Raw genomic sequence first — 12,632 nt, 5'->3', positions numbered from 1 at the left:
AATAATACTTCATAATTGAATATGTTACACCAAAATTCAAAATTCTTTCCAAATAAAAAGACACTCAACATAATAAATGTGAGTTATGGTGAATATGGATAGTTAGTGTGTGAAAGAAAGTAAATATTGATAATTTAATTTGATCATAAGTTTAATAATAATGCTTTTCTAACAATTGGGTGGTAAAAAAACCGTAGAAATTGAAATATAATATTTTATTTGTTTTCATTTGTTCTTTTCATTTACTTTTTTCTGCAGATTTCAATGTAAAATTATGTGCTTTTAAAAATTATAAAAAGTCAATATTTATAAAGTATAATATATTAAAACGAATCTATCAAGACCCACATGAATATGTTTTTTTATATAGATCAATAAAAAATCATAATCAAAATTTAACACTAAAATTCGTAGATTTAATTTGAGAAGAGCATATTTGTCACGTGGGAATGAGAATTAAGAAACTATAATCAACACTTGAAATTAGACTTTTGAATAAGACTTGAATTGACTCATTAAAAAAATGTTTCATATCTTTATTTGGCATATGATAAAAATAGTTAAAAAATTAGATAATAATTAATTATATTTACAAAGTTATTCTTTTAACTCTTTACTTTTTCTTTACTTCTATTAATAACAAAAATAATTATTTTTATAATTTATTTAAGTCTTAACTCAAATTACCAGCCCACCTTTTTCAAGATCTTTTATGAGACTTTTCCATATTTATGCTCTAATATTTACCAATTTTTATTCACCGAAACTAATAAGGAAATTTCTATAATTCTACCCAAAAATTCCGATCTCCAACCTCAATTTGCTATAGCCAAACACACCGTAGGGGAATAATTTCATAAACCAATTTTTGTAAGAGAAGCCGGTTTCTGATTGGTCAACTGGAAGACCCTCTCTTCCTTTCTCCGCATCATCGGGGATTTGGATGCCGAGTTCAAACCATCTGGCGACTGGTGGTCTCGATCAACAGAATGAAGTGACTTAGTTTTGATTTGTTTCGAATCCAACATTACTTTATTCGAATTCAACATTACTTTTGTTCGAATTCAGATTTGGTTGGATGTACATATTACAAGTTGATCAATACAGTACCAGACGCTAGAAGAGGATCATCTCCAATGTCAAAACTCAAAGGAAAAGTCGTTTTCTCCTCTCCTGGTGATTATATCTACTTCAAATCGCAAGTTCCCCTTCACAAAATCCCTGTATGACTTTTTCCATTTCGATTTTGGTTCTTACTTTCATTCCCAATTCTAATTGTTGGTTTGCTTTTTGCATTTCTAAATTGTTGGATTTCCTAGAATGTGGTTACTGTTTACGGGTGTATAAGCTTAGTTTTTATGATCTTGATGTTCTAATTTATTAATGCCAATTAGTTTGTGAATATTAGAATTTTGGGGATTTTAAATTTTAATTCTTTGACATCATAATAACTGCATGGAAATCATTTGAGGAAGCTTGAAATTAGACTTCATCTTTGTGCTCCCATCATAGTACTTTCAAGTTTCACCTGCTATTTTGTTTTTATAATGGTTTAGGACTTTCTGTTCAAATTCAAGTCTTATGATCCCCATTTGCCAATCTGTATTTTGGAAACTGTTAGTCTCCTTTCCAATTTCTCAAGTTTTTGTAATAATTAGAATTGGATCTTTGATGATCGGGTCTTCATCGATGAAAGATATATCAAGAGCCAAATTATCTTGTGTAGTGTCACAAATATCAAGGATATAAGAGAGAATTGTATCAGATGATATGGGCATTTGCAACAATGGAGTACTGGCCAACTTATTAGAAAATAGGAAGTTAGAAATTAGGATTTAATAATAGGGTGAGAAAGATTGAAGACTAGAGGGAAAATTTGAATTTATAGGTTGAGTAGGTAAAAAATTAAATGAATAGAGAAGAACTTATGTAGATTTGCGTTGTGACTAATTTGATGGTTCATATAGTTGACCTCAATCTTTTGGGAAAGAAGCTTGGGCATTGTTCTTGATGCTATAGAGGTACTCAAATGAGTTATGTGTGAGCTTGTCCAAGCATGCTAGGGAGCATGACTAGCGTAGAGTGGCAAGTAGAGTAAGGATGCTTTGATGTTGTTGTGGTGAGTACTTGCTCCGGCAAGCAAGCTTACTGGCCCTCATGCGAGCAACAAGCTGACTATTACATAGTAGCTGAATTGAAAATTTGCTCGGGAGAACAAAGAGCATCTGGGATGGGCAAAGCGTGAGATGGGTAGAATACTTGTTTTTCGGATGAGCACCCAATAGCTGGGGCAAGCATCTAATCTGTCCGAGCAATTGAGCTTTTGCACAAGCATGGCTGGGAGCCTTGAGGAGAATGTTCCTTGTTCGAAATGGAAGGATGCTCGGACGAGATAAATTGTGATCGCACGAGCACCCTATGTTAAAACAATTGTGCTCTACACCAAGCTTGCATGAAAAACTTGGGGAGTCTAAGGTGTTATTATTCTGACTTATGGGGTTAGTGCTCAGGGGAAAGTTTGAGAGGTGCAAAGTCTCATTCTAGGGTGTAAGAACTGAGAACCAAGAGAGTGACTTTTCACATTCTAAGCAATTACCATATGTTTGAGTTTTGAGAGAAACACTTAGGGAGTGTTTGAGGGCATTTGTATATGTTGCAATCACATAATGAAATACATAATCATTGGTTGTAGAGAGGAGTGTCAAAGATACCCATAAAACACTTGTGTTTGTGTGTGTTATTGCATTGTTTGTTTGTGTGCTTGTTGGTTTGTTCTTGTGAGGTTATTATATCTTCTTCTTTGCTTTCTTGAGTCCAGTTTCACAACAATATACTGGCCTTATAGGGCTCATGGCTCCAAGTTCTTGTGGGTGTTAGATATGAATTCTTGACATTTACTTATAGACTCCACTGCCTAGCCTTTAGGTTATAAATGGTTTTTGTAAATGGTAATAATGAAGTTATATGTATCTTGGTAAGTTAAGTTGGTTAAAATTATGATAGTGCATTGCATTTTAGTTTTCTTTATCAAATTACCATTATCATCCAGTTGCGCTTCACAGATGATATTGAGTCATATTGAATTTGATGAAGAATTAGAGATACTTGGTGTAGAGAAGCATTTACGTGAAACTGGAAATATTTGGAACTTATCTTTGGGATTTTCCCATGTTGCAAGTTTTGTTAACTAATGTTGTTGTTTAGAGTGCTATATGATACACTCGTGTCTTATGCTTGCTTTCTTTGTTGCATGATCCTTCTTACCATCAATCTAGCTGTCATGTTCATCAGCTTTTAGTTGATTGGTTGACAGAATAGATCTTGTCATACAATCTTTGAGCATAGAACATACTAAATACTGTTGGTTATTCTCTCATTAGTTGTGCAATATGATCATTCGACCTTTTTGCTATAGGTTGTGATCCAATTATGTGTCATGAATGATGAATTCAATGCACAGGGTTGGATTTAGAACAGAACTAAGGGATATTTCAAGAACTGACGCACAGATTGTCTTTGAATGAACTGGACTACCAGGCTTCAATTCAACACCAATCTAGGCCTCTTCCTTTGATCTGCAATGGAGAGTCTCAGTATCTATGGATAGGGGGATTGTTTTGCGTATGATTACTCACGAAAACACAACAATCTTGAAGGGTAGACTGACCCTTAGTAACCCAATTGCACAGCAATTGAAAGAAAAATCACTTATGAAATTTCAGAAATTTGTATTTGACAACTGAGTTTTTACAAAGGATTAGGCCACCTATTTATAAGCCTAAGATACACAAATAATCCTAAGAATATCAAGGCTAGAACACAACTAACAATAACGGTCATAATGTTCACGTGCTACACATGTGCACGCTAAAAAATAAAACAGAAACCATTACAAGCACTATCTGATCTAACAAATGACTACATGACCTTTGGTTCTGTTTCTTGTGATCTTCCTGTGACTGTTAGGAGGACTCTTGGACCATGACAGCAAGGTCCATGTATGGAGATTCCATTTCTGCCCTCCATGTCTTCCCAAAGACTCAGACCTGATCTGGCTGGCTCTGGTAAGGTAGGCTGGTCACCAGGTTTGATCAGGGTGTGTTTAGCTGCTGAGTTCTTTGGCTCTTGATTATTTGTGGCTGCTGTTGGCTTCCTTTCCTTTCTTTTTGTTCTAAAGTCATTTGTCTGGTTTTCTTCTTGGTCTTTGATTAAGTTATCACCTCCTTGAATGTCTTGGTTTAGTTCAGAGTCATCAAAAGTCAGTGCAGAATGGTTTGGTACAGAATTTTCAAGGTTGTTAACTGAGTTATCACTTTTGTTGTCTTCTGAGCCTTGTTGTTTTGGCTCAGGTTGTTTCTAAGCAATGGAGATATTATGATTTTGGTCCAAAGAAGGTTCCTCCTCTTATCTGCATTCCTGGTACGGCTGGATCAGCTGATGTGTACTATAAACAAATAATGGCGCTGTCAATGAAGGTTCTTACTGATCATTCTATTCTTTTTCCTGCACAGCTGAATTAATATAAATTTTGGCATCATAAATTACTTTTTTTCAAACAATAAACAAAATATGTCACTAGTGATTATGGCCTTATGGGATACATTGTTTGAAGTACTTCTTCATGATATTTAATCTTAATAAGACAAACTATAACCTATCACCCATTGTTAATGTGTTTGCTTTACTTTGGAAGACTAGAACTGTAAAAATTATGAGATTGCAAAGCTTTCATGATCATGTTCTTAATTTACTTGAGACATGGACCACTTTTAGATATTCTTTAGGTAATTTAATGTGTAATCTACTAATTGTACTTTCTTTGTTTCAATTGGGCTTAATACGTCCATCTTTCTATGATACATGAGATACTTGATATGTTTCAGTTATGTGGCTGTACGATATAATTTTCTAAGATTCTACTGACATTACTTTTGAAAGATGGGAATATGATACTAGCCTCAATTGAGCATATTCATGCCCCAATATGAAATCTACTCCCTTATTTCATGAATTCAATAGAATTTGAATAGTTTGAAATTTTAAAAAGCTAGAGTGGAACCTTTCAATTTGGGATTAAGGTTTTGGCATAGTTGTTGTATAGTGAACCCTTACCAAATTTGAATGCTAAGCACTTTCTTCTTCTCATTTTGCTCTGAAATTCAACCATGAAAGTGATACGCACACTGGGCACATGCACTTGCAATGTTTGCCCTTTCGTGTAGCCCTACGAGATTGAGCTTCTTAGAGGATATATGAACTTTGACTTAAGATATTTATCTACATTCTAGTTTTGAAGTGATCCTTTCCTAAATCTAGACAAACTGTTTCATCCTCAATTTTAATTCTAATAATATCTTACTATTGGTGCCTTACATATGTAATATGTTGTATGGACCATAGTGCAAAAATGTGATTTTAGTCATGGCCACAGTAACAGCCGCAAAATGTTTTTCAACTTCTATGTGGATTGTTTTGCGGTTGTTTTGGCCTATACTTAGGTCATGGTAAGCTCAAAATTCTCTACAATACAGTCTTGATACGGTGATGTGGGAAATATGTTGCATCATGGTATATACTCTTGGTCTGCTACTAAGTTGGCATCGTTGGTCAAAATTCTACACAGTTAAGGAATGTTAGTCAATTGCTTGGACCTTTTCTAGTTCCCTTTCTAAGTCAGGTTTCCTTCATTTTCTCATTATGCATATTCGCAAAATCATAACTTTTCAAGTTTCCTTAGCACATCTTTTTGGTAGAACCATAACTAGAATATGAGCTTCCGTTGCTCATCACGCTCTCTATAAATATACATTTAATAAAATAAAACACTGCCGACATTATATATTTTTAAAATTGTATACGTGCCACTTACTCACTATCTTATTTAATATTTCCCTCCAAAATGTCATGATGATATATCGACATATCGTTATCATTATTATCATGCTACTTATTTAAAAGAGTTCTCTTCTACTTTAGATGATTATTCATAACTGAAGGCAATCAATGCACCAATATGTACAGTGCTAACAATACTATTCTTAATTTTCATAAGTATTTAAAAAGATATTATGATCTCCCTGTATCACACAGGTATCTAGTGGATGAATAATTCAATCTTGTTAAGTTGCATTTTAGACTAATCCAGTAGAGTGACATTGCTACGCCTTCCCCCTTCTCCCTTTACCACAAATAATGCTTTTACTTCCTTTTCATGAAACTTGACCAAATGAATATGTTCACCTGCATGATTATTTTCTGTTAGAGTATGAGTTATGACTGACATTTACAATGTAAAAATAAATTCAGCCCCTCTTTTCTCTGTGACAAAGATAAATTTTTTGTCTGAACAAATCGAAATTTATTTTAAAATGCAATATGCTTCTCTTTCTCATTTCTTTGCCCCATTGTCTAATACTTGAACTTGACTAATTTGTTCATTTTATTTTTTTCCTCAGGGTCATCGGGTCATTTCTGTTGATATCCCTCGTGTATGGAATCATCAAGAATGGGTTCATTCATTTGAAAAGTTCTTAGATATAATTGATGTTCATCATGTAAGGATGTAAAAGGTTCTACTCTTGGTTCTTTTTTTTGTGCAGTTTTAAATTCTATATTGGGACCTTTGAGGTATGGAATTGAGAAGTGCAGGGATCGTGTTCAGTCTAGTTTTTTTTGAACCACTTATTTTATAATAGAATTTCAGTTACATTTGATAAGCACTCAAGGCAGATGCTTGAATTTCCTTGAATGGTTGATATCATGTTTGGTGGTATAAAATTTGTTCATTAACAAACAGTGTTGTGACTATCGTGAAGAAAACACTTTCAAAGAATGATCCAACAGGTAACTTCTACGCATTTCAGGCTGTATCAAAAATCAAAAACCAGTTGGTCCACATGCAACCTAGTTGTTTGATGATGTTTACAGTTTCTGTTTGTCAATGTGTATGCTTTATTCCATTGGTATTCTGAAACTTTGAAGTGAGGCTGAGCTCTTCAAATCTAAATATTGACTCTTGATTTTCTTTCAATTTCTATGCCTCTTTATTAATCACTTATTTTTTCTTTGATGTGTTCATTTGAGCACTGGGGTTCTGAAATCTTTATTTAATTGACCCTAATGTTAGTATCATTTATCAGATCCACATATATGGGACATCACTTGGCGGATTTTTGGCACAACTGTTTGCTCAACATCGTCCAAGACGAGTCAAATCATTAGTACTCTCAAATACTTTCTTGGATACAAGTTCCTTTTCAAGAGCTATGCCTTGGGCTCCTGTGTAAGTTATATTTTTCTTAATTTCATCAGCTTTTAGTCAAAGGATATTGATATGTGAATTACTTGAAGTGCTCAATTGCATCATGTATTTTTTTAAAAGAATAATATGTGCTTTCTGCTATTTTTTAAGGCAACAGAGTATTATTTGAAAAGTCGTTGGTGCTTTATAAATATTTTAACTTCTTATATATACAATAAGAAGTGACTCGGTCTGATTTAACCAAACATACCCTTGTTAGTGATAACAAAAACTTTATTTATGGTTGAACCTTTGGTAACAAACGTCATATGCAACTTTACATAAATAAGAAAGGTCATTTCAATATAGTCCATTATAATTGAAACCAAAGAACTATAAATCTGTTTGAATTGGTTCCCATGATCTGTACGAAACTTCAACAGGATTCAAGAGTTTTTGCAAGAGTGCCAGTTCTTATCTATTAGTTTTAGGCTATTAACAAAATTAGGAACTTGCATATTTTGTCTGAAATATTGGAACTACTATGATATATGATATCAGTCTGCCATAACTTGTTGACACTTTTTAAATTTCTTTTACCGCATTACAAAGAAGATGCTCTGACTATTATGTAAATTATACAGTGTGAGCTGGACACCTTCCTTCCTTTTGAAACGATATGTTTTGACGGGTATACGTGATGGCCCCCATGAACCATTTATTGCAGATTCTGTGGACTTTGTTGTATCTCAGGTGAAGTCATGTGAATATTTACGATTGATCAGCATTTAAGTTTGTTTCCATTCTGATTAAATCATGAATGTGTTTAAGAGTAAACACTTCAAATCTGCTTTTTGTGCAATATATCTGAGCTGTATGAATAGAAGCGTAGCAATTCACAATTTTTTTTTTTGATTTGTATTCCTAGATTAAATCATGTTGGTTTTCCTCTGAAAATTGGTAGGTTGAAGCACTTTCAAAAGACGATTTGGCAACAAGATTGACTTTAACAGTTGATTCTGCTTCAGTTGGACCTCTTCTGCTGCCAGATGCATCTATTACTATAATGGACGTATGTTCTCCGCTTTAAGTCATTATAATTCCTTGTATTTTTTTATGTACTGCTGTTTCTTTTTCAAGGAGAAATTTTATTGTCACTAGATCATATAATGAAACCGGGTCCCACAAGATCATCACTAATTGTTTGATATCGCTGAAGTTATCATAAACATGGGTTGGATACTTGGATGAGAACATGGGTTGCTTATTTTACAAGTTCATTAACAGGAATAGTCTATCAGGCCGTCTTGTATGAGATTTTCTCATCATGAGACGGATCCATACAAAAGGCCCATTAGGAATCAGTAAAACTAACATTAAAAAAAAAAAAGAAAAAAAATGATAATTGAATTCCCACTTGTACAGGAAGCGGTTTTATTTTATAAATAGTTTGGGCTGACCCAATTGAAGTCATCTCACGGTGAGACGGCCTCAATAGAGGATTAGTGATAATCTATAAGGTTCCTTGCTAAAACTCCGTGCTAAAATGATGAATAGTTTACAATTAGTTGTGTAAGCGGAAGGATTTAAAGTGTATCAAATGTTTTAGTGCATGGGATTTAACTTTTGCAATCATCTGTACTTATTTATATAACGTAGCAAATGATATTTACAATCAGGGGACAATCGAAAAATGACATTTTTTGTATTACAAGGGAAAAGTTGTGTACATCCTACCTCCAGACCTAAGCAGTAGCCACTTGTCGTTGGGTTTATGAGATGTTCTTGTTGCAGCATGTAACTTTTGCTCACTTGAATGACCAACTATCTTGTATCCCTGCTCATTTCCTTTTCAGACAAATGATTATTGTGCGATCCCACAGCAGCTTAAAGATGAAGTGAGTGAAAGGTATCCTGGAGCGAGGCGAGCATACTTAAAATCAGGGGGCGACTTTCCATTCTTGTCACGCCCTGATGAAGTTAATTTGCATCTTCAGGTATTCTGCAAGTCTGAATTTTGAATTTCCTTAGCTTGTTGTATCACTTTACTTTTATCTGATATTCATATTTACTTGTAATGCCTGTAATTGGTATTACAGCTGCATCTTAGACGTGTTGGAGTAGAACCTCGGCCAGACTTGGTCCAAGGTGGTCCACAACCTCATGTTAGTAACAGTCATCATGAAGAACAGCAGAGAGAATGTGATGATCACCGATCCAAAGATGTTGGAACTTCAAGAAATCCGTCGAATATTGAACTGCAAGATGATAACCCAACAAACAATGATGAACAAGAAGTAATTGACCTGCTTGAGGGCATTGAAGGCAGTTGTACAGGTCCATTACGAGTAGATGATGGCGATGATAAAGATGATCCACTCGGAGATGATAGCGAATATTCTAGAGGTCCGTCAATAAGCAATGAGGCAGTGCACACTGTCGAACCACTCTAGGATCCTTTTGAAAGTGCAAAAGCCGATGACTCTCCCAAGATTCTTGCAGAAGTTCTTTTCATCCTGATGACTTATTTTCGAATGTCCCATTGTTTTGGTTTCCTATGTGTTTCCTATTTTCATGGGCGCATTGTACATTGTAGTGTGCATTCTCGTACTCCTAAATGTAAATAATTTATATGTTGTGTGCATGAACGTTTGCAAAGTTCTGTTTGAGCTAACCTAAACTGAAGCTATTTGCTGTAGTTATGTACTCGCTGCTTTTGTTTGTTGGAGTGTATTTCTCTCCCTATATGCAGGCCCAGTTCTTTTAACCTATTTTTATTCAATACAAATGTTTGTATGAGATGGTTTTATCATGAATGTGCCCCATTTTTGGATAGATAGCCCAATATTAGAAATTTTTAGCATATATATTTTTTATTTTGAGATCGTCCCACCGAGAGACAGTCTCTGACAAGAATAGTTCTTGATTTAATTGTATCATCATCATGATCATCATACTCAATATCCCGCATACCATTAAAGAACTGTGAGCCGGGTCTAGGGAGGGAAGAAAGGGGGTTTAGGAAGGGGAGGAAGGGGCAACTCATACGATTAAAGGATAATGCGGCCAAAAAGTTCCTCAACTCGTAAAAAATCTTGATTAGTTCCAATCATGAGTAATTCCTACAACGATAAAGAATGAGGGGAGCCAATGCTAACTCCACTATCTTAATTCAATTGCATGTGATGTATTATTGTGGCCTTAATTGCGGCAGTTTGACCATGTCACTTGTAAAACTTTTCAGATAATTCCTTTTTTCTAGGGGCAATGTCATTTATTACCTACGTTTTTATTTGTTCTCCTTTATTTTTTTTAAGATCTCAAATTTTATAGTTATTTAAAGTTCAAAAAAAAAATTAACGATAAAATAATTAAAATTTAATTAAAAATTTTATGTTTTCAAATCAAAAACAATACTAAATTACATTAAATTCTATTCTATCAAAATCGTAAAAGCTATTTTGGTGAATAAACATAATAAAGTTCTTATTACAAATTTAAAGAATTACTTCGAACTAAAGTTCATTAAATTCTATTCTATCCAAATTCAAAAATCACTAAATTTCACTTTTACTACTCAACGTCCTATTTAGTAGTCTGTGTTAAATGGTACGAACGATAACAAAAATTTAGTGTTTGGTAAGAAATTTTCTTAATAAGTTTAATGACCATATTTGTTCTTTTCTATTCATCTCATTTTTTTTCACACAATTCATTTCAACACATTACAATTTGAATAAGTAGTATAATGTGATAATTGAACTTTTATGAAAAAATAACTTTTAAATGATCCAAGTTTCCCTCCCATGATACCGACGTTGTCCATTTCATGAAAATTTGCCCTGAATTTACATATATTCTTAAATGAGACGATTTCATGGTGACCATCTCCATTAGGCTGATCCATGTATATTTCATATGTTAAAGTGATCACTTATAATTTTAAAATAATTAATTAAAAATAAGTTAATAATATGAATCTATCTTATAATAAGACGATTTCATATAAGATCACCTTAAAATTATTATCGTACAACCGTTTATTAGTAGTAATCAAACATACCACTTATATATGGCCTAAATCAGAAAAGATTGTATATCAACCGTTATAGTAAGTCGGTAAATTATGTTTTGATTATCTATTTATACATTTAGAAATAACTCCAATTTTAATAACCAACAAAAAAAAAGATAAAACTCAATAGTCAAAATTAGAAGTCTTCAACAGTTCCAGGCTTCCAACTTCAAGTCCAACCAATGTTTTATGTTTTACTCCTTAACTTTTGACCTTATCATTCTAGTTTGTACTTGTTACTATTTTTGGCCGCTAATGTCTTTTAGATATAGTACACATCTTCATATTCTAAACTCATTACTCATTTTTCATTACAATCGCACCGTAAGATGTACTTCCAATTAATATAAATTATGAAAATTGAGCTCTTATATTAACGGCCCATTTGGTAAGTGTTAATAAACAGTAGTAATGGGAATAAAAAAAGTGTAATTTTAGTTAAAAAAATCTTTTGATTATCTTAATGGTTATGCTTGTGCAACTTCAATCATATCATTTCTTCATAAAATTCATTCTAATGCATTACCATTGGAAGAGCTGTTATTAAGTGGTAATGAAAATTTGTAAAAAAAAATTTTGTGGTCAAAGTTTCATTACCATGGGAATGATATGAAACTTTACACTATAAATCATTCCCATTAGCGTTATTTAATACCACTAACCAAACAGGCCATAAAATCATATCGCTAAGAGATGGGTTTTTACTAGACTAGTTTATTATTTACAAAATGTACTCACACTGTAAAATGCTAAACAACACATTAAATCTACTTGATTAACTCCATATAATTTTTGATTAGAATTCAATCATTACAAAGTTTTTTATCATTACAGAGTAGTTCGAGTGAAGTAACATACATACTTCAAATGAGACAATTTTCAATCCTCAAACTAATGACACTACAACTAAGATCCACAAGCTCATTTTTAGTCAATCTAATCTTAAATTTAATTATAAAAATAAGGAAAATTTATTTAGAATAATTTAATTTATTTGTGATTTTCTTACAATACTCTCACCTATTAATTAATCATAAATAATTTCAATTTTAAAATAAATTTAGATAATCCGATGACTTACTATATAATAGGTAATTCACCGAAAAAAATAAACTGAAAATTAATTTAAAATTAGAAAAAAATTTTAAAATTTTACATAAAAAATTCTAAATAATAAAAAAAATCATAAATTCTTTTGATATTTTTTTAACATTTTTTCGACATTTTATTTTAATTTATCTTTTTCTATTAAAAAAATAAAACTTACCGTGGCAACTCATCCGGTAACCGAGTTTATCGGGATTACACTAGAAAAAT

At 32.8% G+C, this 12,632-nt stretch overlaps 2 protein-coding genes across 2 annotated transcripts in view; one reads left to right on the top strand and one right to left on the bottom strand.

The window, feature by feature from the left end:
* Positions 1-743: 743 nt before the first annotated feature.
* LOC130804167 (uncharacterized) lies at positions 744-9,973 on the top strand. Its single transcript, XM_057668515.1, has 8 exons — positions 744-1,223; positions 4,350-4,475; positions 6,456-6,554; positions 7,140-7,282; positions 7,885-7,993; positions 8,205-8,312; positions 9,097-9,237; positions 9,340-9,973. The coding sequence occupies exons 1-8, from the start codon at positions 1,137-1,139 to the stop codon at positions 9,691-9,693; spliced, it is 1,167 nt and encodes a 388-aa protein (XP_057524498.1). The 5' UTR covers positions 744-1,136; the 3' UTR covers positions 9,694-9,973.
* Positions 9,974-12,083: 2,110 nt separating this feature from the next.
* The window catches only part of LOC130804108 (probable calcium-binding protein CML13), a 1,322-nt gene continuing 773 nt past the window's right edge, over positions 12,084-12,632 (bottom strand). Inside the window, exon 1 of the mRNA XM_057668437.1 lies at positions 12,084-12,632. This exon is cut by the window's right edge and continues 773 nt beyond it. The gene's annotated coding sequence lies outside the window, so the exon portion shown is untranslated.

The sequence above is a fragment of the Amaranthus tricolor genome, chromosome 17 (genome assembly GCF_026212465.1).
Source record: "Amaranthus tricolor cultivar Red isolate AtriRed21 chromosome 17, ASM2621246v1, whole genome shotgun sequence".
Taxonomy (NCBI): domain Eukaryota; kingdom Viridiplantae; phylum Streptophyta; class Magnoliopsida; order Caryophyllales; family Amaranthaceae; genus Amaranthus; species Amaranthus tricolor.
Note: the sequence above shows the minus strand (reverse complement) of the source record. Positions and strands in the feature narration are given on the sequence as shown.

Bases quoted from the DNA above. Each gene is read 5' to 3' on its own strand.
- LOC130804167 (XM_057668515.1), top strand. From the start codon at position 1,137: ATGTCAAAACTCAAAGGAAAAGTCGTTTTCTCCTCTCCTGGTGATTAT. The intron at 1,224-4,349 runs GTATGACTTTTT...GTTTTGGCTCAG, and splicing joins TTCCCCTTCACAAAATCCCT to GTTGTTTCTAAGCAATGGAG. The intron at 6,555-7,139 runs GTAAGGATGTAA...ATCATTTATCAG, and splicing joins ATATAATTGATGTTCATCAT to ATCCACATATATGGGACATC.